General features: G+C 39.0%; 1 protein-coding gene and 1 long non-coding RNA gene across 9 annotated transcripts; one reads left to right on the top strand and one right to left on the bottom strand.

Moving 5' to 3' along the window:
- Positions 1-2,320: 2,320 nt before the first annotated feature.
- LOC125145097 lies at positions 2,321-3,276 on the bottom strand. The gene is made up of 2 exons (XR_007143419.1): positions 3,104-3,276; positions 2,321-2,928 (listed from the first exon to the last, which is right to left on the bottom strand). It is a non-coding gene; the product is annotated as an uncharacterized LOC125145097 (long non-coding RNA).
- Positions 3,277-6,023: 2,747 nt separating this feature from the next.
- Positions 6,024-25,002, top strand: LOC113660738 (nuclear valosin-containing protein-like). Of its 8 annotated transcripts, none has more exons than XM_047815751.1 (14): positions 6,024-6,156; positions 7,157-7,222; positions 8,223-8,288; positions 9,277-9,353; positions 11,414-11,635; positions 16,742-16,846; positions 17,117-17,179; positions 18,068-18,187; positions 19,496-19,595; positions 19,678-19,784; positions 19,892-19,968; positions 20,315-20,403; positions 21,178-21,263; positions 24,848-25,002. In XM_047815751.1, the coding sequence occupies exons 4-14, from the start codon at positions 9,336-9,338 to the stop codon at positions 24,881-24,883; spliced, it is 1,023 nt and encodes a 340-aa protein (XP_047671707.1). In that variant the 5' UTR covers positions 6,024-6,156; positions 7,157-7,222; positions 8,223-8,288; positions 9,277-9,335; the 3' UTR covers positions 24,884-25,002. The 8 variants fall into 8 exon arrangements, with proteins under 8 accessions (XP_047671707.1, XP_047671706.1, XP_047671709.1 ...); XM_047815750.1 differs by lacking the exon at positions 24,848-25,002 and adding an exon at positions 21,623-21,955; XM_047815747.1 differs by lacking the exon at positions 24,848-25,002 and adding an exon at positions 21,945-22,053 and having other exon boundaries at positions 6,025-6,156.
- The last annotated feature ends 1,781 nt before the right edge of the window (positions 25,003-26,783 follow it).

Here is a 26,783-nt window from a genome sequence, read left to right as displayed (position 1 = left end):
ATTATCTATAAATTTATTTTCAATTTATTTTTTACATGTATTTTTTTTTTTTTTTAGAAAAATCTTATTGTAAAAAAAACATTATTGCATAAACACTTAGCAAAAAAAATATATATAAATGTAAAATGGTTTATGTAAGCAGAGGCATACGGAGCTTTTCAAATGAACGCATTTCATATTATGTACAATAGCACCTTAGCCATTATAGTGGACGAGCCAGAAACAGAAACATTTATGAAGCGGAAGTGTTTATACATGCAACCCATTCTGTCGGGGTTGAGGATTTTGGCACAACACCGGAAGCCCAAAACCTACAGGAAAAAAATTAGTGTCAAACCTAAATTTCTACATATTCTTCATATGTTTGAGTCCTGATGATTCCCCTGGACACTGTACAGGAGGTGGGAGCAAGTAGGATGGTAGTTATGTCATCACTGATGAAGAATGACTTTCACCCCCTGTATGAAACAGTTTCACCTTTGAGCAGCTCCTTCAGTGACAGACTGTTACATCCTAGGTGTCTGAAGCAATACTGAAGGTCTTTTCTCCCTTCTGCTATTAAACTGTATAATCAGAGCTACTCCCAGTGAACCAGTCACTATAATGCACACTATGACTGTCTATTATATAAGCGTTCATGTCTTGTCAATGTCATTCTGTTACACTGTGGAGCTTCGGTCACTAAAACAAATTCCTCGTATGTGAAAACATACCTGGCAATAAAGATCTCTCTGATTATTACTGTTTTTCAAAACTGTGCATGTGCAATAACAGTAACTCGAATTTTTGTGCAATAACACCATTTTTTAAACTGTGCAATATTACCTACTGCAATTTGCTTAAAAGTGTTTCAAGACGGACAAACCAGTTGAAGTTCCCAGTAATCGACTAAAGGACTACACACCAGACCCTGCAGTGCGGCCACCCCCCACCCCTGTTGAGCACAGGTACAGATCAGGATTATTGTGCTGATCTACAGTAAATTTGACTAAGTGCCTTTAACTTAGGCAGGTATATCAGTCTGATATCAGTATATCAGCTATGACAAGCTGAAGGATCTGATGTCTAGTATAGAAAGCATGATAGAAATGTGATGTACACTATTTATAAGGGGTGTAACGACACACTCTGCTCATTATTCGATTCTATTTTCATAATACTTACAACAAAATAGAATGAAGAAAAATGCTGACTGAAAAGAATCATTTTACTTCAGAATCATAAACAATCATTTATATAAGCCATGTTTTAATATGGTAAACAAAATGAATAACAGTTCACCCTTCTTTAAAAATAAAGAAATAAATTCATTTATTAATCCTCCTGCAAATTGTATTATATAAACAAAGTCTCTGACCTGCTGAGTCATTTTAACTGGAAATTCAATTTGACATATTTTCCAAAAAAGAATGAGATCATATGACCAGTCTGTTCATACTCTACTCATACTCAGACCAATCTCTCTCTCTCTCTCTGCTAACTGTATGGGCTGCACAGACTGGGACCTCCTTGTTTTAAACAGTGCAATTACATTAGACACACATTAAATTGATTGGTAATTCATTCACTTCTTTATAATATATTGCAGATATGAAAAAGACTGTTTTTTCATCCTATTGTTTATTTGTATGTGGCTAGAATGACATTAAACTTAAGCGATGCTAAGGAACATTTATTGTGGCCCTGTGACACTGTTTTATAATCCATATACCTGCTTGTCATTTGGTTTCTGAATCTCAATATACCTTCTGTTCGTGACCCCCACAATCCTAGAGTTAATGAGAAGGTTAGCAAAAAAAAAAAAAAAAAAAAAAAAAGTCTTATATTTAACAGAAATTTCAGGTCAGAATGACCAGATGTGAATGTGTCATGGAAGATAAAATGACTTGAGGAAATCTTTGTCAGACTGTGTACTGAATTTACATACATCATCTGTCTGAAGTGACTCAGAACTTAAAACTCAAAACCCTGCTTATGTTATAGACTTGTATTATATCGAATTATAGGTAAACTTGATCAAGACATAATCTCAGCTTTAATGTACTGTATGTCTGTAGACTATATTCATGCTGACCATGTTGTTTGTGTCTCTTTCAGGGTAAAAATGTCCAGGAGGTGGCAGCAAAAGGTGAGCTAAAGAAATTTAATGGTGCAGGTTATGACAGTGACTTTGATAATATTTTGGAGAGAGACATCATGTCAAGAAATCCTAATAGCCACTGGTAAAAAAGGAACCGCTTTGGAAAACTATAAAACTACTAATACTACACCTTTGGTTAAAGTATTAAGAATGGAAAAAGGACAGACTACACCACCTGGGTTATTTATGACGTTCCAAAAAATTTTATTTTACAAAAAAAAATATACTTTAAAATCTCATGTACAGTTTACCAGTTAAATACCCACAATTGATGAGACTAGATCAGATCCACTTTTACAGAAGGGACAAACCACACAACAAATCAGTGCATGACAATATGACACATTGATAAACCAAAAAGGGATGAACCAAAAACAAGACGCAAATACTCTCCCCTTTTTTTAAGCCTCAAAAATCACAGTTCATCAGATAGTCGTAGGTGGATATTAATACTGTAACATACACTTATAGGAACAGGGGGGGGGGGGGGGGGGGAAGAGATACAAATAACAGTCTGAACGCAACCAGTAAAGCCAGATTAATTTTAAAAGCACCGAAGCTGCTTAACAGAGCAGGAATACAAAATCGGTAAATTAGATACACTTGTACCAGGGACAAATATACAACAATGACATACTGAAATATATCATACAAGTCAATGGGGCAGAACAACCTTTAAAAACAAACACTGTAAATCAGCAGTTCTCCACACAGCCCCGAATGTAAACCAGCAATGAGTCAAGTTTATAAAACAGCTCTGAAACAACAGCTCTGAGAAATGTTTGTCTCTGAAAAACAAAAAACAAACAAACAAACAAAAAAAAGCAGCAACTAGTACTCTTTGGCCACATGTGAAAACAAAAAAACAAATCATTTCAAAAAGTTTCCCCTTCACAAATGAGGTTAGAATATTGTCACTATGCTACACGACTGAAAAATAAAAGAATGAAGCAGGCAACTCACCAGGTGAAAGCAACAGGAAACTATAAGCCGAAAGACCTTTTCTGCCCACACAGCATACACACAGGAGAGAAACCAAATACTAGTGATGGCCAGTTCGTGAACGAATCGTTCTTTTGAACCAGTTCTTTTTAGTGAACTGGATGAACCGGTTCACCAAATCGGACTGATTCGTTCTAAACAGTTCGCGACTTGAGTCAGCGCTGATCCACAAGTTACTAAAGTTACTCACTTTCAGTCATGCCTGACAGTCGGTCTGACTCTAAATAAACTAATATCCCGGAGTATATGTAGCTCCTGTACACTGAACTGACATGTTGTGCTGAGAGAACTGTGAGCGCGAGCTGTTGATACTGCGCATGCGTGAATTACTGAACCGATACAGCGAATCATCAGTACATTGAACTGAGAACTGTTTCTTTCGGACGCGTCCGAGAACCGATGAACTGTTGATACTGCGCATGCTTGAATAACTGAACTAGTACAGCGAATCATCAGTACACTGAACTGAGAACTGTTTCGGACGCGTCCGACATACTGTTGATGCTGCGCATGCGTAAAACTTCAGAGCAAATGATACATATTGGGATATGCATAGTAACTAGTCATAAGCTATTAAACATTTTTATTTAAAAAAATTAATATGTCACTCAATATATGTCAGTTAATTTTACTATTGACTATTGTGCAGGTTAGTCTGTATTTTTATATGCCGCTTTTTGTAAATTGATGATTAGTTTATTAACTTTATATCTTTAAGACACGTAAAACATCCACGTTTGCACATAAATGCTTGTACTGCGTGTTTTAGTTGCAAAACTTAAATGTAAGAAACGTTATTCAACTAAAGTTATGATTACAAAGAACTTTTCGAATGTGTTAAATTGATTGTATTAATATCTGCCGGCAGTGGGATAATGGAATTTGCGTCATTACGTCATTGTGAATGACGTCATTACGGCAGGACGTAAAAGAACTGGTGAACTGGATTTTTGAACTGGTTCATTAAATCGAACTGTCCGAAAGAACCGGTTCGCGAAAAAGAACCGAACTTCCCATCACTTTTGAGCCGTGTGCTACTTTTACTGACTTTTGCAACTGCCAGGCATAAGCAATCAACAGAACAGCAGTCCGACACACAAGTCAACTTAATCAAACACAGAGTGTGTCGAACCAAATCCACCACATCCCCCTTTTTTAGCCAAACTTAAAACATTTAACTTGCATTTGAAGTGATCCAGTGAAGATGCTATGCACTGTCTTTGCTCTGCTATCGTTGCGATTGACAGAGCGGCATACCTTGGAAAAGTGGTTACTTTTGCCACACTTATGACATACTGCTCCAAATGCTGGGCATTGGCGTATCTCATGGCTCTTCCCACATCTGCGACAGTTCTGTGTTGCTGGTTTCTTACTGCTTTTATTTCTTGCAGATGGTTTTCTATGTTCTGCTGCTTTGCCTATGGCATTTATTTGAGCGTCTTTTACAGCAGTGGCATTTTGCATTGCTTGTATCTGTGTTTTAGCTAACTCGGTTGCCCTGCATATTTCAATAGCTCTGTGTAATGATAAATCGTGTTCACGGAGCAATCTTTCTTTGAGAGAAGGGTTTGTTATGCTAAACACAAGCTTGTCTCTAAGCATGTCATTCTCACTTGCACCAAACTCACAGTCGTTGCTTTTTTGTCTCAGCTCTGTGATGAATCTGTCCACTGTAATGCCTTCTGCCATGGGATGAGACCAGAACTGATGCCTCTCAAACACGACATTTTTTGTGGACTGCAATAGGCTCGGAATGCTATGAGCACGTCTTCCATCGTCTCATTCTCTTCATCAACGAGAGAGATGTTGAGTGTGTTATACACTTCTAACGCCTCTTCTCCAATTGTGTGAAGCAGAATGGCAAGTTTGACTGTCCCTTCTTTAGCACTTGCTCCCGTAGCCGTCATATACAGATGAAAACGCTGCTCCCATCTTCGCCAATTTTCAGCTAAATTGCCGGTTAACACTAGCGATGAGGGCGGCTTAAACTGTTCCATGCTCGTCTACAATGCAATCTTTTTTTTTTTTTTTTTTTGCGTGCAAGACAGTTCACATGAATGAAAACGGTTCACGGTACTCACTCCACCGTCACTTCTGACACCATGTTGTATTCTGTATGTGTATTTTAATAAACAACACGAGACGTGCTTTTGAGCCGTGTGCTTCTTTTACTGACTTTTGCCACTGCCAGGCATAAGCAATCAATAGAACAGCAGTCCGACACACAAGTCAACTTAATCAAACACAGAGTGTGTCGAACCAAATCCACCACATACATGTCAGAGCCCATACTTCTTTACTTTAACTTGAGTAAAAGAGTGTAGTCACTACTTCTACTTTTACTGGAGTCTTTTAAAAAAATGAGTATCTGTACTTCTACTTGAGTAAAGGATGTGTGTACTTCTGCCACCTCTGAATAAGTATGTACTAAAGTCACATTTAAGGACTTAAAGTTAGTCCTAGTCCCATAAAGTGTAACCTGTGCAACCTGGTGCAGGACAAAAGACAGTGCAGACAGACAATACAAAACACTACAGGACAAAATAGTGCTGACCAGTGTACAAAAATACAGGAATCTGAACTGGGTTCTAGTAAACATATATGTACTTGTGTAATAGCAGCATGTGATGAGTTATTGAAATGTGGTGTGTAAAAAAGCATGTTTTAAAACAGTTTAATATGAACGGTTTAATACTCATACTGCTATTGTATCACGTCTGCATTGTCTTGTATAGTCTGTATTATCTTGTCTTGTATAGTATAGTGTTATTTGTGTCTGTAACTTTAAGAGTAACAAAGAGCTGGAAATAAATTCCTTGTGGGTCAACACACTTGGCCTATAAACCTGATTCTGATTCTGAATCTGATTCTACAATTATAGAATACTTACAATATGTGCACAGAATTTTGCTGATTTATCAGATGTGAATAATTTGTTTGCGTTGAAGCTTGGAACAAACCTCCTGGACTTCAGCATTCCACAGTGAAGTTTGAAGACGTTGGCGGTAGTGAAGGTATGATTTAACCTGTATGATTTTACCTGTATGTACATGCTAACATTACTTAGGATTCCACCCAACATTTTTAAAAAAAAAATGTAGTCTGTGTGAGAGATCGACTGACTGAGCAAGTAAGTGACTGACTGACTGACTGACTGTCTGACTAATGAGTGAGTGACTGACTGACTGAGTAACAGAGCAAGAGTGAGCAAACTGTCATTAACATTACATGACCTGATGGTAAAGACTTCCTGCCTGTTAGTGTCATACTGCATTCAAAAATATTCTGACTGGAATGTGTATGAGCGTTTATAATTATTAAGAGAGAAAATTCTCATCCCTGTTTTTCTGTCTATTTCATTCAGAAACTCAATTTAAGTCAAGAAGTTTTTATAGTAATTTCAACCATTTATAGCTGACACAGTAAATAGTGAAATGAGACAATGTTTCTCCAGGACCATCATGCTACATAAAACAAAGACAGAGCTACATAGAACAAAAACAGAGCTAAGGATTTAAAGTTAGTCCTAGCCTCATAAAGTGTATCTGTGCTACCCGGTGCAGGACAAAAGACAGTGCAGACAGACAATACAAAACACTACAGGACAAAATAGTGCTGACCAGTGTACAAAAATACAGGAATCTGAACTGGGTTCTAGTAAACATATATGTACTTGTGTAATAGCAGCATGTGATGAGTTATTGAAATGTGGTGTGTAAAAAAGCATGTTTTAAAACAGTTTAATATGAACGGTTTAATACTCATACTGCTATTGTATCACGTCTGCATTGTCTTGTATAGTCTGTATTATCTTGTCTTGTATAGTATAGTGTTATTTGTGTCTGTAACTTTAAGAGTAACAAAGAGCTGGAAATAAATTCCTTGTGGGTCAACACACTTGGCCTATAAACCTGATTCTGATTCTGAATCTGATTCTACAATTATAGAATACTTACAATATGTGCACAGAATTTTGCTGATTTATCAGATGTGAATAATTTGTTTGCGTTGAAGCTTGGAACAAACCTCCTGGACTTCAGCATTCCACAGTGAAGTTTGAAGACGTTGGCGGTAGTGAAGGTATGATTTAACCTGTATGATTTTACCTGTATGTACATGCTAACATTACTTAGGATTCCACCCAACATTTTTAAAAAAAAAATGTAGTCTGTGTGAGAGATCGACTGACCGAGCAAGTAAGTGACTGACTGACTGACTGACTGTCTGACTAATGAGTGAGTGACTGACTGACTGAGTAACAGAGCAAGAGTGAGCAAACTGTCATTAACATTACATGACCTGATGGTAAAGACTTCCTGCCTGTTAGTGTCATACTGCATTCAAAAATATTCTGACTGGAATGTGTATGAGCGTTTATAATTATTAAGAGAGAAAATTCTCATCCCTGTTTTTCTGTCTATTTCATTCAGAAACTCAATTTAAGTCAAGAAGTTTTTATAGTAATTTCAACCATTTATAGCTGACACAGTACATAGTGAAATGAGACAATGTTTCTCCAGGACCATCATGCTACATAAAACAAAGACAGAGCTACATAGAACAAAAACAGAGCTAAGGATTTAAAGTTATTCCTAGCCTCATAAAGTGTATCTGTGCTACCCGGTGCAGGACAAAAGACAGTGCAGACAGACAATACAAAACACTACAGGACAAAATAGTGCTGACCAGTGTACAAAAATACAGGAATCTGAACTGGGTTCTAGTAAACATATATGTACTTGTGTAATAGCAGCATGTGATGAGTTATTGAAATGTGGTGTGTAAAAAAGCATGTTTTAAAACAGTTTAATATGAACGGTTTAATACTCATACTGCTATTGTATCACGTCTGCATTGTCTTGTATAGTCTGTATTATCTTGTCTTGTATAGTATAGTGTTATTTGTGTCTGTAACTTTAAGAGTAACAAAGAGCTGGAAATAAATTCCTTGTGGGTCAACACACTTGGCCTATAAACCTGATTCTGATTCTGAATCTGATTCTACAATTATAGAATACTTACAATATGTGCACAGAATTTTGCTGATTTATCAGATGTGAATAATTTGTTTGCGTTGAAGCTTGGAACAAACCTCCTGGACTTCAGCATTCCACAGTGAAGTTTGAAGACGTTGGCGGTAGTGAAGGTATGATTTAACCTGTATGATTTTACCTGTATGTACATGCTAACATTACTTAGGATTCCACCCAACATTTTTAAAAAAAAAATGTAGTCTGTGTGAGAGATCGACTGACTGAGCAAGTAAGTGACTGACTGACTGACTGACTGTCTGACTAATGAGTGAGTGACTGACTGACTGAGTAACAGAGCAAGAGTGAGCAAACTGTCATTAACATTACATGACCTGATGGTAAAGACTTCCTGCCTGTTAGTGTCATACTGCATTCAAAAATATTCTGACTGGAATGTGTATGAGCGTTTATAATTATTAAGAGAGAAAATTCTCATCCCTGTTTTTCTGTCTATTTCATTCAGAAACTCAATTTAAGTCAAGAAGTTTTTATAGTAATTTCAACCATTTATAGCTGACACAGTAAATAGTGAAATGAGACAATGTTTCTCCAGGACCATCATGCTACATAAAACAAAGACAGAGCTACATAGAACAAAAACAGAGCTAAGGATTTAAAGTTAGTCCTAGCCTCATAAAGTGTATCTGTGCTACCCGGTGCAGGACAAAAGACAGTGCAGACAGACAATACAAAACACTACAGTACAAAACAAAAAATTGTGCTGACCAGTGTACAAAAATACAGGAATCTGAACTGGGTTCTAGTAAACATATATGTACTTGTGTAATAGCAGCATGTGATGAGTTATTGAAATGTGGTGTGTAAAACAGCGTGTTTTAAAACAGTTTAATATGAACGGTTTAATACTCATACTGCTATTGTATCACGTCTGCATTGTCTTGTATAGTCTGTATTATCTTGTCTTGTATAGTATAGTGTTATTTGCGTTATTTAATTGTAAGAGTAACTGTAAGAGCTGGAAATAAATTCCTTGTGTGTCAGCACACTTGGCCTACCTGATTGTACAATTATAGAATACTTACATTATGTGCACAGAATTTTGCTGATTTATCAGATGTGAATTACTTGTTTGTGTTGAAGCTTGGACCAAACCTCCCGGAGCATTCCACAGTGAAGTTTGAAGACGTTGCTTGAAGTCAATGGCAGCCCATAGAACCGTACGTAGGAAAGTTGTATTAATTTGGCACACATGTAGAGGCCAGTCTTATAAGTTACTATAGCAACTTTGGTGTGTCTAGCTCAAACCCTCTAGCACCACCAGTCCAAAACAAATTCTAGTACTTGAGGGGTGGGTTGTCACATGTATTGGGTGCTAATGTCAGAACCAGAATCACATAGACATTTCGCAACGTTTTGTGACAGCGCCACCTAGTGGCCATCTAGATGTTCACGTTAAGTCCAGTATTTTACGTATGCATGGTTCATCAGTGACATATTCTGAGCGCATCTGATCGGCTTGTCCCCGGAATCGCTGCTTGCAGCTATATTTGTTATTATTATTATTATTATTATTATTATTATTATTATTATTATTATTATTATTATTATTATTATTATTCCTCTTCTGCCATTGTAGTCAATGGCAGCCCATAGAACCATACGTAGGAAAGTTATGTAATTTGGCACACATATAGAGGCCAGTCTTATAAGTTACTATTGAAATGTGGTGTGTAAAACAGCATGTTTTAAAACAGTTTAATATGAACAGGGCTGTAGAACATGGATGTTTGAGTTAATTTAGGAATCCAGATTTCAGATTTTCCATCTTTCCTTATATGCAGCTTTACAGGAGATTACTCTGATGCACTGGGTATTGGTAGATGAGTTTCTCCATTTTAATGATAACAAGACAGAGGTGATTTTGTTTGGCCCAAGTCTCTCCCTGATGGCTCCTGTAAGTCTCTCCCTGATGGCCTGGGTTTTTTGGCATCTTATGTTAGACCTGTGGTATCTAATTTAGGCTTTAAAATGGATGTTGATCTTAAATTGGATAGTCAAATTAGTGCAGTGGTGAAGTCCCGCTTTTTGACCTAAGGCGCCTTGCAAAAAACCAACCATCTCTTGTGTCCTGGATTTCGTGTAATTCTGAATTATTGCTGTTATTATTGTATTTTGTTTCTATTTAATTATTTAATTGGCTGGATCCCGTGCTCTCATTGCCACGGTCTGGGTTCGATCCCCAGGACACTAACCCAGCCACTGAAGAGTTCATTCTCAGTGCCAGTCCTAAGCCTGGATAAAATGGGAGGGTTGCATTAGGAAGGGCATCCGGTGTAAAAACCTACGCCAAATCTAATATGTGGACCACCATGTGATCTGCTGTGGCTCAGAACATGGAGCAGCCGAATGAACATCAACATTTGGGTTTTTGTCTGTATTAAACCGTGGAACTTCACCTGTTGGAACAACTAAATGGATAAGGTCTGATCTATATTGGAAAAGAAATACACATGCAAGCAAACCGATGTTACTGTGCAGGTCTAGAAGAAGTATGGGGTTCCACACTGTCAGTTTAGTCTGAGGCAGAGCTTGCAGAAATAATTGTTCATGTGAAAGCAGTCATGTGGCTTGGTGAGATTAAAAGGGAAACTGTATAACTCATACTCTGGCCTGTTAAGGAAGTAAAGTAATCTGAGCATGTGTTTCATCATTAGTTTCCACAGAACATTGGACACAGAAGAGGTGAGGTGCCTTACTGTGTTCTGCATGCATGTTTCTGATGATGTAAGATGAACACAAACGCAGCAGGGGGAACAAATGCTCTACTGTCTAGTGCTTCAGTATCTCCTTACAGACATTATCAAGTGACCGACGAAGTTATGATTCTTTTGACAAGCAACAAATCAAATGGGATTGTTCTGTTTTCTGCAAATTCAGTAAAGTGAAAATTTAATTGATTCTCATGCATCACTTACAGTATACTTGTCTTTAAGTTATTTTTTTTCTGTTTGTGATTTGTGTCATACATTGAACAGTGTTTAGATTGTGAAAAATGTCAAGACACATCAAATTAATAGGCAGGATTCCAGCCAGATTAACTGCTGATTTATAAATTAGGTCACAAGTCAGAAAGTTCAAACTAGGTTGAAGTGAGATTTGCAGAATGCTCAAGGCATATTATGTATAAGTAAAATAATTTCTACACACAAAGGTGGGTGAAAGGAAGAGTTAGTGCCTCTTTTAGGCTGCAAAAGCCATTTGATTTTCTCTTCACCAGGAGGGGGAGCTAGAACAACTGCTGTCTCTGCTGAGAAACAGCGAATCTCTGAGTGAGGAACAGCTTGCTGATCTCTGCATCCTCATGGATGACTTTAGGGAGTCTTTGGCACGGGTCCAACCATTTGCCAAACGTGATGGTTTCGCCACTGTGCCTGATGTCACCTGGGATGATGTCGGTGCACTGCAAGACATTCGGGAGGAACTCACCATGGCCATCTTGGTAGGATTAGCACACAGTTTAGTAATGTTCAGAACTGCATTAGATCATAACATGAGATAAAAAAAAGTTTTTATTTATTTATTTATTTATTTATTTATTTATTTATTTATTTATTTATTTATTTATTTATCATTTCCCCCCCCCCCCCCCACCCATTTAAAAGGCAATTTAAAGAGCAGCTGTGACCTGAATTTCAGATCTGTGTTCTTAGTTCAGTTCAGTTTGTTTGGTAAAGCTAATTGTCACAAGCTGTCTGAACCTTCTCGATATCTAACGAGCAAGCCAGAGGTGATGGTGTCATGGAAAAATCTGCCTGAAAATAATTTTTAAAAAATGAGGAAGAAACTGAGACACAAGTCCAACAGAGACTCATTTACATTTACATTTACATTTACATTTACAGCATTTGCCAGATACCCTTATCCAGAGCGACATACATAAGTGCTTAAATCTCTAACATTGAATACATTAATGCTGGTTCACTAGGTTACATACTTAAGATACCATTAAGATATCATTTTTTTTAAATGCAAAAGATAAGGAAAGAAGTGCTTGTTGAAGTGTTTCCTGAATAAGTAGGTCTTCAACCGCCGCTTGTAAATAGCCAGTGACTCAGCTGTCCAGACCTCTAGGGGAAGTTCATTCCACCACCTTGGTGCCAGAACAGAGAAGAGTCTTGTAGTATACTTGCCTCTTACCCTGAGAGATGGTGGAACCAGTCGAGCAGTGATGGTAGATCGGAGGTTGCGGGGTGCAGTGCGAGGATTGATGAGGGCTTTGAGGTAAGAGGGAGCTAGTCCATTTTTGGCTTTGTAGGCCAGCATCAGTGTTTTGAATCGGATGCGTGCAGCTACCGGAAGCCAGTGGAGGGATCACAGCAGCGGGGTGGTATGCAAGAACTTTGGCAGGTTGAAAACAAGCCGGGCAGCTGCATTTTGGATCATTTGCAGAGGACGGATTGCGTTCATAGGTAGACCTGCCAGCAGTGCATTGCAGTAATCCAGTCTAGAAATGACAAGAGACTGAACAAGTACCTGAGCAGTCTGTGTGGACAAAAATGGCCGAATCCTTCGAATGTTGTAGAGAAGAAACCGACATGAGCGAGTCACATTAGCAACATGAGAGGAAAATGAGAGTTGATTGTCCATGGTTACCCCAAGGTTGCGAGCTGTGGCTGAAAGGGAGATCAGATCGTTGTGCAAGGATATAGCAAGATCGTGACCTGGGGATGAATCACCTGGGATGAACAGCAGTTCAGTTTTGCTAGGATTGAGCTTTAACTGATGAGCAGTCATACATGATGAAATTTCTGCCAGACATGCTGAGATCTGGTCAGGAGCTGTGGCATCTGAGGGTAAGAAAGAGAAGAAAAGTTGTGTATCATCAGCATAGCAGTGGTAAGAGAACCCATGTGATGAAATAACTTCCCCAAGAGAGTGAGTATACAGGGAGAAAAGAAGAGGACCAAGTACTGAGCCCTGGGGGACGCCAGTGGAGAGTCTGCATGGAGCAGATGTCACTCCCCTCCATGTTACCTGATATGAGCATCCTTCCAGGTAGGAGGCAAACCATTCCAAAGCTGATCCGCAAATCCCAAGACTCTTGAGGGTGCATAAGAGAGTCTTGTGGTTGACCGTATCAAACGCTGCTGAAAGGTCAAGGAGGATAAGGACGGATGATAGTTTGGCTGATCTACAGTAGCAGCATGTAGTTTCTCAGAGACATCCAAAAGGGCTGTCTCTGTAGAGTGAGCTGCTTTAAAGCCAGACTGGTTGGGATCTTGGAGGTTGTTCTGTGAGAGATAGACAGACAGTTGATTATAGACAATGCGTTCAAGAATTTTTGAAAGAAATGAGAGAAGTGATACCGGTCTGTAGTTACTGATGTCTGATGGATCCAGAGCAGGTTTCTTTAGGATGGGAATAACCCTTGCCACAGTTGAGAAATGTGACAACGAAGGTGTAGGGGAATGCATACTTTGAGATGTAAGACTCGAAATGGAATCTGTCTTGTGTTGTGTACAACTGGAGATTTACAGTACATTTTAATGCAAAAAGTACTGAATGTACTAAAAATATCTTCTGATACAGTTGTTTATTAGGCACTATTATCTTTTATCCTTTACTCAACGTATACTCAGGCTTGACCTCTATTACCCTCAAAAGTTTCAGGTTGACTGCGTTGTATGATGGAATTGCCTACCTGTAGTGGTGTCAAAAGTTCACATTACTCAGGTAGACGTACTGTATAGATACTAGGGTTTAAAAAGACTGCTGTAGAAGTTGAACTATTAACTCAAGCTTTTTACTGAAGTAAAAGTGTAAAAGTACTGGTTTCAAAACTACTTTAAAAGTGTAAAAGTAAAAGTAATGGAAGTAAAAAATGCCATTTAGGACAAAAGCTTAGGCTGTGCCACAGGGGCCTATTGTGCACTACCCCACCTCCTCAAAAAACAAATTTCTAAAGGCCATAATGACTATATGTTATATTAATATGATAATGTTGAAAAATTTGGGATGCACTAGGCTACCTGTTTCAGCCGCATACTGTATATGCCCATTGAAAAAGAATGCATTTTAGTACAATGCAAATACATTAAAGAACCATTTAAAGTATGTGCACCACTGAGCTGTGTTTCATGGAGCAGAAGATATGACTAGTTGGCTATAAGTATTGTAATGGTGCAAAAAGTCAAACTTCAGAGGCATGTCATAGTAACCTTTATTGAAACAAACACATTGGACTTAAACCGTCAGTTAACACAAGGTAAAAAACGGACCCAACTGCAGGATAGCTAAAATAAACGGGGATTTATTAACAAAACAAAACACGAAACAGGACAAAGACAAAACTAGACATGAAGACAATAGGATTCCGCACCGCACAAGGCAACGCGGCTTAACTAGATACTAATAATAATCAAGACACATAAGGGACAGGTGTGCAGAGGCGAGGAGAAAAAGACAAGGGCAGGGCAGACACGTGAACACCAAACATAAACAAAATTCGGGCCGAGTCCGGACATAAACAACAACAGGGTAATCAACATCAGTTAAGCACAGAACATCCGACAAAGAGTTGCCAATAGGCTTTGTTCATTTACAAAAGCAGCTGGTTCTCAAAGTTCTTTGAGCCATTGCATGCTTTTCTTGGTCTGAAGATCAGCCCTGCAACACTAAACAGTCTTTCACAGGCTGCTGAGGCAGGGAGTGCCATATTAAGCTTTAGTGATAGCTGGCACACAGCTGGGAAGTACTTCAGTACCTCTACTATCATGCATACCGTTGGCATGTACATTGCAAATGTATCATTATTAGTATGTTACTAGGTCACTACAATATTGTCAATAATCGACTGATAATAACAAAAACTATAGCTTTGCACAATTAACCTACAAATATATCAATAATTTAAGCTCAGATACCATTTGGCTAAAGTCGAATTTAAAATTTGTTAATAATTGACTGATAATAACAAAATTTCAGCTTACCTCAATATGCTTTTTCAAATTAGATGGCGAGTTTTTGAAAGCCATTAGCTCATGGATGGATCGCATACAAACCAATAGGGTGTCGGAATGGTACATGTTTAACTTCTCATCCAACCACAATCAAATTCACTCTATCCGGATGGCACAATTTATCTTGATAGGTTTTTTTTTAAGGATGACAAGTTGAATTGAAATATTAGTAACGAGGCTATTTTTAAAATGTAAGGAGTAGAAAGTACAGATAATTGTGTGAAAATCTAAGAAGTAGTAGTAAAAAGTCTGCTAAAAAATAATTACTCTATTAAAGTATAGATACTGGGGGCACGGTGGCTTAGTGGTTAGCATGTTAGCCTCACACCTCCAGATTGCGTGATCCAGTGATTGCGTGAGTGAATGAGAGTGTGCCCTGCAATGGGTTGGCACTGCATCCAGGGTGTATCCTGCCTTGATGCCCGATGACGCCTGAGATAGGCACAGGCTCCCCGTGACTCGAGAAGTTCGGATAAAGCGGTAGAAAATGAGTGAGTGAGTGAGTGAGTGAGTGAGAGTGAAGTATAGATACTCAAAATTTCTACTTAAGTAAGGTAACAAAGTATTTGTACCTCATTACTTGACACTTCTGCATACCTGGTATTTGACTTTAATTACATGAGCAAAAACACTTGATCCAGTGACTTGTGAGTTGCAGTGAGCTGCTGGTGTTTGTATGAGTTTTAAAAATTTCTTTCTGCCAGGACATGTCATGTTCCTAACTATTTGACAAGCTACCAAAGCCTCACATTGCTAGTGTGTGAATGTCATTGTTTAGGTCAGTGGTCCCCAACCTTTTTTTCGCCGCGGACCGGTCAATGTTTGATCATTTTACCGCAGCCCGCTGGGGGTGGCGGCTGGCGGCTATACAATTAAAATAAATAGTTTTAATTTAAATGTATTTAAACATTGACTCACTACAACTCTAAATCAACGAGAACCCTGAGCTTGTTTCTTTGCAACGAGACGGTTCCATCTAATTTGTGGGTTAAATTTGAGCAAACACAATATACACGTACACCTAGCACTGTTAAACATGACAAAGTACCGGTGAACAGAGAGAAGGGTGATACACACCTTCTCTCCACCAAAGCTACAACGCCACTGCCGCTTGCAGCCGCTCAGCTCCAGACGTCACCTAAACCCGGCCCGAGATCATGATATTTTGCGCATGCGCTGTATTGATGCAGCTTTAGGGGACGTCTCTCAGCTCCCGGTTAACCTCTCGTCCATGGAAAGTTGCACAAACCCGAGAGAAATACACCACAGTAAATAAAATGGAAATAATTTAATGTTCCTTGGGCGGCACATTTGGTTCACAGACCGGTGCCGGTCCACGGCCCGGGGGTTGGGGACCACTGGTTTAGGTCATGTACTGTGAATACGGGGTGAATAAGATCATAATTATCATATGTGAAGATCCTTTATTAACCCGTATGTTTAGAGTTGAGGTGTTTTATAAAGCTGCAGTGTTTTGTAACCTTTTAAAAGATTTGAGATTAGAAAGTGTGTGTGTGTGTGTGTGTGTGTGTGTGTGTGTGTGTGTGTGTGTGTGTGTGTGTGTGTGTGTGTGTGTGTGTGTTCAGACCCCTTTACGTTTTCCAGAGCAGTTCAAAGCTATGGGATTGAGTGGCCCTTCCAAAGTGTTGCTTGCTGGACCTCCAGGCTGTGGAAAGACTCTTCTTGCCAAAGTACTGTATACCGACTTTTCCTCTCTAGATTTGTTCTTTTTCTGTATCTCTCAGTTGTTATATTTTCTTAATGACTGATTTGATTTCAAAGCGAACATCAGTTCTACAACGTCATCTAGAAGTAAAAATTCACAAAACATTGATTTGGCTGAAGTCTCTAAAAGATAGACAGTAAATGTTTGTTTCTTCTAGAAATGTTGTCTCTAAGCAGGGTTTGTAAATTAGCAGCCTCACAGCTTAAACACTAACCTTCTCTGTTTATTATTACAGGCTGTTGCCAACGCGGCTGGTTTAAACTTTATATATGTCAATGGCCCTGAGCTACTGAACATGGTGAGTTCAACAGGTGCTCACATGCCATACATTCCAGTTTAAACTCCCATGAGGTCATTTTCTTGATTCTGATGTATATACACGATTGTTAGGGTGCTATAAGCACCAATGGACAAATAATGATCATAAAGAGTTATTAGCAATATGGGTAGACAGTAGTAGCATTAGTAGCGATTGTGTGGCCGAAGGAGGAGGGTGGATGGGTTTGGTAGGAGAAGGGACGTGTCGTCTGCAGACTCTCGGATGGTTGTCACGTATTTTGTGTCAAGTGTTGCTGTGTGCCTTTCCTTAAGACTCTGATACTGATCTCTGTAACTGACAAAACAAGACAGCCTGCTATCTTAGCATACAGTATATTAGACATAAAGGCATATTTCTGGTCATTGTAGTCTCTAAACTTATTTCTGTTTTTAAAAACAACGTTTTCTACTCTTATTCTATACAGAACATATTATTTGGGTTAAAGTGACCTGTTTTAATCCTGTCTGTTTTTAATGACATTTGTTTTTCTCCTGCTTTTGATTCTGCACCATTTCTCTCTGATAGCTCTAATGATAATAGGCCAGAAATCAATATAAATTTAATTAAAGCCCAAAGTAAATTTGCATGTGGCTGCTGATACACAGCCTATTTTCAGAGTTACTCCTGTAACCAGACCCTTTTTCCCCCTAATCCATTATTAACTCTTTAGAACTTCCATCTGATTTAGTTTATGTTATGTAAAAGATATCTCTTGATAGTGTTGTGCTGTAATGGCAGATCACAATGCACAAGCTTATCAGTCTCTATTGTTTAACACACACAGGCTTTAATGACTCTGATCTATTTCCTATAGATAAATAAAATTGTATAGTTTCTTAATTTTTCTTGAATCAAATTCTTCTGCAGTATGTTGGTAAAAGTGAACGGGCAGTTCGCCAGGTGTTCCAGAGAGGAAAAAACGCTGCCCCCTGTCTCATCTTTTTTGATGAGATTCATGCCCTTTGCCCCAGACGTTCTGTCCATCAGGTAAATACGAAATATATCTATCACTATTTGGTGTGAAAGTTGTATCATTTTTAAGAGAACTGCTTTTATACATGTAGGTTAATATTCTAAGTAGTGTTTTAGTCTCTGAAGAGAAGAGCTTGGTTTTGCATTTCCCTATGTTTATGCAATTATTACCATTGGGAAAAAACACAAATATTACATGTTACTTTCCTTAGTAGGTTAGGTTAGGGTCATTTACTTTTGCTCACCCAAAGGTGCCATGTTTTAATTTGTTTAACACATCTAGATATAAAAATAAGGAAATGAATGTAGAAATGTTCTACGGTCTTAAATTCATCTTGTCCCTAAAATCCAAATGCCTAATAGTGTATTTGAGAAACAAAAGAATGGACCTTGGCGTTCCAATACATTTGGAGGGGACAGTATGTGTTATCACAGCCATTTGTGGCCATACATTCTCTCTCCTCTCAATAACAGCAACAACAGCCAAAAGCAGCTGCCTGTGAGCTTGTGGAAGTGGAAGAGGGCAGATCATTCTTTCCTCCGTCTGTTACACTGCCCAGTGACTGAGAATAAGCAGCAAAGATGTTCAGTGTTTTGCTGGCTTCATGTGTCTTGAGGAAGCATGTGTTAACATCCAGTCTTTCCCAGCTGGTAGCTGTTGTGTGATAGGGGAGAGCTGGCAGGTGGGTGGGGATTGGTAGGTGACCTGTTTGGGGAAAAAATATGAAGAAAATGGGAGAGGGAAATGTGGCAAGCAGTGAGTTACTGTGGCTGCTACATTGCAGTGTTTACATCTGCATTCAGCCACGTGCAAATGTCCAGATATTCACGTCAGCCCACAGCATTTGCCTGAGCTGACCCAGCAATGCCCTTGCTCAAATACCTTCTCTGAGCTATCAAACAGTGCATCAATAACGGTTTATTTCACATTATGTCTTAGTCGAACAGTCTTTAGTGTCTTTTGGCTCAGACGAGGGTTAAAACAATGGGAGCTGTTTAAGTTGAGAAAGCAGGATAGGATTAACCCTGATTGGTCAGTCACTGTGCCAGGTACACACACAATATGAAGCAACTTTTGAGATGAAACAACTATTTTTTACACAGGGTTGATGAGTAGCTAGCTAGACAAATTATTTGTGTCTTCTTTAACTTGAAAAGAAATGTTCCTCATGTGTTCTTATGGAAATCTTTCCTACATTACCGTATAGCTCACATTTACAGTATAATCTTCACTTCTGTTGATAGAATTAAATACATGTTCTGAGTGATTAAAAATGCCACAGCTGATGTGAACAGCAGAATGGGTTTGGTTTGTGTCTTCAGTCAGGAGCCAGTGTGCGTGTGTTGTACCAGTTGCTGACTGAGATTGATGGGTTGGAGATGCGTCGCCAGGTTTACATCATGGCCGCCACCACCCGGCCAGGTAAAATGAGCCAGCAAAGCATTTCATGCATGTTTATGTCTTTTCTAACATTTATCTGATGACTTTATTTGATCTGGGTCAGATATCATTGATCCAGCATTTCTTCGACCGGGCCGTTTCGGCAAAAAATTGTACGTGGGTTTCCCTTTGCCAGAAGACAGACACGCCATATTGCTCACTATTACCAAGGTCAATTTATTTGTTTTAACACGATAGCTGTACTAATCTGCTTGTATAATCCAGTAACATGAACTGAATTTAAAGTAAATTGTTAATAATCCATGGAATTGCCACAGGGAGGAACTAAACCTCGCCTGGACTTGGATGTGAACTTGGAGGAAATTGCCCGTGATGAACGTTGTGACTGTTTCACGTGAGTATTAGACAACAGTAAAGAATAAAGCTAACTCTGTGATAGAACAGAATAGGTAGTTTATTATATATTACTCCTGAATGTAAAACATTTCCTGCTTGTGTATGCAAAGAACTTTATTTGCATGTTAGATGTTTTTATTGTCACTATTACATTTTTTGCTAAGGGTGATGACTTTGTTTTATTGAGGTTGACTGGCATTTGCTGATGTGATGTTAGTTTCAGTGGAGTCATTAAGCTTATCTTATTAAACCATCTCTCTCTCTCTCTCTCTCTCTCTCTCTCTCTCTCTCTCTCTCTCTCTCTCTCTCTCTCTCTCTCTCTCTCTCTCTCTCTCTCTCTGTAGTGGGGCAGACTTGTCAGCACTAGTGAGAGAGGCTTTGTTTAACGTCTTAAATGCCCATCCCGGCTCTCAGACAGCTACAGCACATGCAGGTAAACACACCAGCATGCCTCACGTTTACGGTTGCCGCATTCATTAAGTAAAAATAAGGGAAAGCTCCAACAAATGGTTATTTATTTTTAAAATTATTATTGTTTCCACCTAACTCTAACCTTGGCATCCTCTACTCTCACTCCAATTAACTTCATGACCTCATTTAACACATCCATATAACTGCTACCTTCATCTCTGCCTAATGTCTTTTCCTTCAGTCTCTAACCCATACAGCATAGTTAGTCTACTGTCTTGTACACCTTTCCTTTGATTCTTGCTGACACTCTTCTGTCACACACAACACTCCTGACACTTTTCTCCATCCACTCCAACCAGCCTGCACTTGCCCCTTTGCAAGATTTTATATCATAAAAATGCCTTTGAGATTTAGTAATCCATCATTATTTGGGTTTCCTTCTGAGTCTGGTTCCTCTCAAGGTTTCTTCCTCATATTATCTCAGGGAGGTTTTCCTCACCACTGTCACCTCAGACTTGCTTATTATAGGTCGATGTTATATATAAATAGTAACTTAATTTTCAACTTTACCATTTTTATTCTGCTTCTATTCTTCTGTAAAGTTGCTGCTTTGAGACAATGTCTATTGTTAAAAGCATTAAACAGATAAATTGAAATTAAAGTGAATTTTAATTGAATTTAATAGAATCTGCTCTGGGCAGCTGAATCCACCTGTCTTTTTTGTGCACAGAAATGCCAATAATTCCTTTGTATTTACAAATGGTCCACACTTGCATGTTAAATGCTTTGATCGTAGTGTCCTCAGGTCCATGTGACTTACGAGTAAGCAAGCAGAATTTCGAAGAGGCGTTCAAGAAGGTGCGGCCGTCCGTGTCCAAAGAGGTGAGTGCACTAAACACAAGAGCGCTGGAGACGATAATACTGACATGTAGCTGAAAATATACTGTTTATTCTATTAAATAAGTAAAAAAAAAAATGTGAGCGATGGAACAGTTCATACATTGAGCAGCTTCTGTATTGTCTGCAGTTTAGTCTGTTTGTTTAGATGTTTATCCAAAACAAGTGCATTTCTGTAACCCAGCATCAAGTCAGAACAGCTAATGATTCCCCTAAGAGCTCTATTAGCTTCAAAACCCGTGGCCTTGTAGCATCTCATAGCTCGTGATGCTTGTCAAGTGCTTCAGTGAACCAGTTTGTCCAGTTACCAGGTGAATAAGTTGCCAAGACATTTTCTCTTCTAGACAAATTTCCCACCCTTCCGTCACCAGGTGAGTGTCGTATAGTGAGGTTTTTTTTGCTTTACTGGAGCAACGTCAGCTCTGGCTCCTGGTTTGTGGTTGCAGAAATAAACAGGTCTGTGCTATGTGGAACTTGTGCAGCAAATGATCATTGCAGGCATTGCATCATTTCTCATTCCTCTGTTAGAAAAGCAAATAATAATCAGTCTCACCCTCTGGGCATTTGATGAGGCATCAGCTATTATCTAGAATTATTATGTGGCTTTCAAATACAGAAGAAGCCAGAAATTGAAGTATTTGATTCGGTTTTGCTTTTTCCATACAGGACCAGCTCATGTACGAGAAACTGCGTAAATCTCTCACTGGGCAGTAGCCGAGCAGACGGAGAGTTCTATTTTTCCTGTGTTGAAATAAACATTTTTTGGAGTTCACGAGCTTGGAAGTGTGTCTGTGTCTGTAAATACACACACTGAAAAACCTCAGTAATCATTTATCTCCTAAATTATTTAATGACATGAAGAACATTTTTGAATCTGGTTTAATAAATTCACACAAATGCAGCAAACCATAACAACAAAGCAGGAATGAAATTAAACATGGCCATATATTATCAACTCACACAGAGATTTCAATGACTGAAAGTCTTTTCCAGCTCGGACTCTAATACTGATACAGGAAATCATTTCTCCTGCTGAATCGTTCCTTTTATCTTCCCGTCTTTTGTCCTGCACTGTCTTTATGTCTTTTTGTCTTTTGTCCTGTACTGTCATTCTGTATTTTGTCCTGCACTGCCTTTATTTCTTTTTTATCTTTTGTCCTGTACTGTCTTTTTGTCTTTTGTCCTGCACTGTCTTTTTGTCTTGTCCTGTACTGTTTCCTGCCCTGAACTGTATTTTGTCCTGCACTGTCTTTTGTCCTGCATTGTCTTTCTGTCTTGTCCTGCACTGTATTTCTCTTTTTGTCTTGTCCTGCACTGTCCTGTTTGTCGTGTCCTGTACTGTCTTTTGTCCTGCACTGTCTTGTTTGTCTTAGCCTGCACTGTCTTGTTTGTCTTGGCCTGCACTGTCTTTTGTCCTGCGCTGTTTTTTTGTCTTTTGTCCTGCACTGACTTGTTTGTCTTGTCTTGCACTCTCTTTTGTCCTGCACTGACTTGTTTGTCTAGTCTTGCACTCTCTTTTGTCCTGCACTGACTTGTTTGTCTAGTCTTGCACTCTCGTTTGTCCTGCACTGTTTGCACCAGGTTGCACAGATGCACTTTATGTATCTAGGACTAAGTTACTATGTCCTTAGCTCTGTCTTTGTTTTATGTAGCTTCGTGGTCCTGGAGAAATGTTGTCTCATTTCACCGAGTACTGCAACAGCTATATTATGGTTGAAATGGCAATAAGAGCTTCTTGACTTGACTTTTATAGAAGGAGAGACTGATTTCCATTTCAAACAGATCTGCAAAGTTTCAGTGTGTGTGAGTTTGAAGGGCAGTACAGGTCCTTTGCCCCAAACTCTGTACTTATTAATGTTACACTACATTTCAGGTAGCCAGTGTAGAGATAATAGAATTGGGGTTATATGATTATATAAGAAAGAAATCTGGCAGCTGCATTTTTGACTAACTGTAGGCTAATGATTAAAGATGCAGGACAACCACCTAGTAATGCATTACACTAGTCCAGTCTGGAGATCATGAAGTAGCTTCTCAGCATCATAAAAAGATAGGATGTTTCTTAGCATGGCAATATTTCTAAGGTGGAAGAAGGCTGTTTTTGTAATATGTGCGATATGATCTTCAAAAGACCAGTTGCTTTCTAATAAAGCACCCGGATCTTTCACTGTTGAGCTAGCAGTTACATTACATCCCTCTAAATGGAAGTGTGAGATCTGTGTACTGTTTTTTGGACTGATAACTAGTATTTCTGTCTTATCAGAGTTTAACAACAGAATATTATAGGACATCCAATTATAGTTTACCAGTCAGATGGTGTACAGTGCCCTGGAGATGTCTGAGATTTATGTGGGTTAACACATCATGTGCTGCTTGTAGCTGGTCCCAAAACTGGTTTTAATTATATACAGCTTCAGCTCAAAGGAATTAATATGCAAGAGATTCATTCTTGTTAAGAAAATGTCTAGACTTCCACCAGTTATATGTCTTCTGTCTCAGCATTGACCGTCATCTAAATATAGAGAATATTGTCAGATGTCCCTTCTGCTCACTGTAGTGATGCCCATATCCATGTGGTGCATCCTGCTGGCAGATTTATAACTTAATTCCTAGTCAGTTCTGAAGCCAAAGCCTAAACAACCATCTAATCATAAATACTAATTTCCATCACTAACTCGTAAGGTGGCAAAGAAGCTGTCCTGAGGTTCTGGGCTTGTTATTCGTCTGGCATACAATGTTGCTCAAATAAACTCCTTGATCCTGGAACAAATCCTACATGAATTTAATGTTCTTTATTATACCTGATTCCCCATTCGGCCTTTAATCCATGCCTTCCCCCATTTGGGAGACAGTATGATAGTGAGAACCATCATGTTTACCCATAAATAAATCTCAGTTTGCCTGGTCGCTGATGTGAATTTTGTTCTATAGTTTAGCGTTCTATAGTTTAGTTTAAAGAAGTTTTGGAGAGAAGTATACACTCAAATAGACCACCCATGAGCTACAAATCCAAATGTTTTCTGTAGAATATACAAATCAAGGACTGCTGCGGTTAGCTGGATACTTTTCGTCTAAAAACCTTTCATATGAAAGACATTGAATTCCGAAATCAAAAAATTTCCATTACACAGGTCTTCTATGCACAAAGCTTGAAACTGCAAATTGTGTGCACTCTATCATCTGGATTGATTGAACCGCCTGGTTCCTAGTGTATAAGCTTTCTTAGGATGACTGCAGAAAGTCTTCATCTGTACTGAATGTGCTGTTTGAGGCAGTCAGGCTGTCACAGCAACAAGCCATTATGGATGGTGACTTTCTGAGGCAGTATCCACTAAACACAGCATTTCAGAAGGAAACATCATGCCTTTCTATTCAGACTCCATTTCAGTTGAGTCAAAATGGGCCTCTCTAAAAGCCTTAACCATTCACTAGCGATTATTTTGGCAAAAAGAGCAAGAGAAAGTCATATATATCTACTGGCCTCAGCCTTCTATTCCTAGAATGCATATTATGGCACTATTTGGATTGGACAAAGACAACTAAACAAATCAGCTGTTTATCTTTTACAGGCAAAGACACAGGGAACTCAGGGACTGCCTCACTAGGGTCATCACCATGAACTGCAGGTGGGGCAGATGGGGAACTATTTGTCCTTACTCCCGATTCTACAAGGTTAACAATCAACCAAACAAAACAACAGAATAAACTGGACATAAGCAACACACTTCGGGTGGCATTGTCTCCTATTACCCCAGATGGAACCGTCTCGTTGCAAAGAAACAAGCTCAGGGTTCTCATTGATTTAGCGTTGTAGTGAGTTAAAAAGGCATGTTTAAATACATTTAAATTAAAATTATTTATTTTAATTTAATTGTATAGCCGCCACCCCCCACCCCCAGCGGGCTGCGGTAAAATTATCAAACATTGACCGGTCCGCGGTGAAAAAAAGGTTGGGGACCACTGTGTTACACACACTGCAGCTGCTGCATATTGTACAAAATATTGCACAATATTGTTATTTGCACTTCCCACACTTTATGTACATGATCTGTCATATATTCTGTTTATGGCCTGATGGCAGAGGGAGGGTACGAAGTAAATGAATTTAAATGATTTAAGAACCCTAAAGGGTTAACAATGCCCGACTACGCCACCCTGGGAATCTCACCCAAGGAATTAATTGAAAATACTGTCCACAAGTTCCCTACTTTGTGGCAAATTGACAGTGGAGACAGAGGTACTGGTATAAAAATGGAACACTGTTTATTGAATGTAATGACAAAGCATTCACTTGTAAAACCACAATCACACAAATGGTCCAGAAAAGACAACACAAGGAGCTGCAGCCTAGGCTAAATGACCGGCCGTACAGGCCTTTACTCTACGTACACTGCAAACTTACACCACTCCCAAAAGCCCCAGTGCACACGGTAAATCACAGCAGTCCGTGAGGAAACACCATCACCACCTAAAGACTTCAGCCCTGCTCTTCAAAAAAGGTCTGCAGCTCCTGTAAAACAGAATAACAGAACACCCTCACACACACAAATGTTTAACAAGGTTTAACTCAGGATACACGAGGGAAAATAACAGTCGTCATCCGCCCATACACGGCATTGTATTGACTACAATAAACGCATGAGTTACTACCGAAACGTAAGTACATCAGCACACCATTACAAACATTAACATGCATAACATTACCTGAATATGGTCGCATAAACAGATGCGAGACACACACCACGAACAATACGTCAAAGCCACGATATCTGCAGCCACGGAGATAACTACAGTTGCTGCGATCGTCCTGCGAAGCTGCAGAAAACTGACATGTATAATCCGTGTTTTAAAAGAGATGCATAGCGATAGTTGTTTCACGTACCAAAATCACAACAGCCCTCAATCCATAAACCGGAAGCGAAACGGGATCCCGGGAAGTGACGCTCGTTTAGGTCACACATGCATGTTGTTTATATAGACATAATCCAACCTCCTCTGTCAGCACCAACCAATGAATAACCTAATGCCTAATAATCACTTACCGACCTCCACCTGCGACATGTATTCATATTTAATACTCATAATGTCTATTGTATTACATCTGCATTGTCTTGTATAGTTTGTATTATCTTGTATAGTGTAGTGTTATTTATGTCTGTACTTTTAAGAGTCACAAACAGCTGGAACCAAATTCCTTGTGTGTGTGTCAACGCACTTGGCCAATAAACCTGATTCTGCTTCTGATTACTATGTCATAGGGGTAGACTAACTTCATCTGTCACTCACATCCATATTTCACTGATACAGCTGTACCTTTGCAGTTACATTTACATTTTACATTTACGGCATTTGGCAGACGCCTTATCCAGCGTTTCACTTTAGCAACATGTGATTAAAAGGACAGTTGATTGTCTATAGCTTTGACTGGAGGGGAGATCAGATCGATGTGCAGTGATATTGCAAGATCCTGAACTGGGGATGAATCACCTGGGGTCTCATTTATAA

The sequence above is a fragment of the Tachysurus fulvidraco genome, chromosome 7, assembly GCF_022655615.1.
Source record: "Tachysurus fulvidraco isolate hzauxx_2018 chromosome 7, HZAU_PFXX_2.0, whole genome shotgun sequence".
Taxonomy (NCBI): domain Eukaryota; kingdom Metazoa; phylum Chordata; class Actinopteri; order Siluriformes; family Bagridae; genus Tachysurus; species Tachysurus fulvidraco.
The sequence above is the reverse complement of the archived record's forward strand: the minus strand, read 5'-3'. Positions and strand labels throughout refer to the sequence as shown.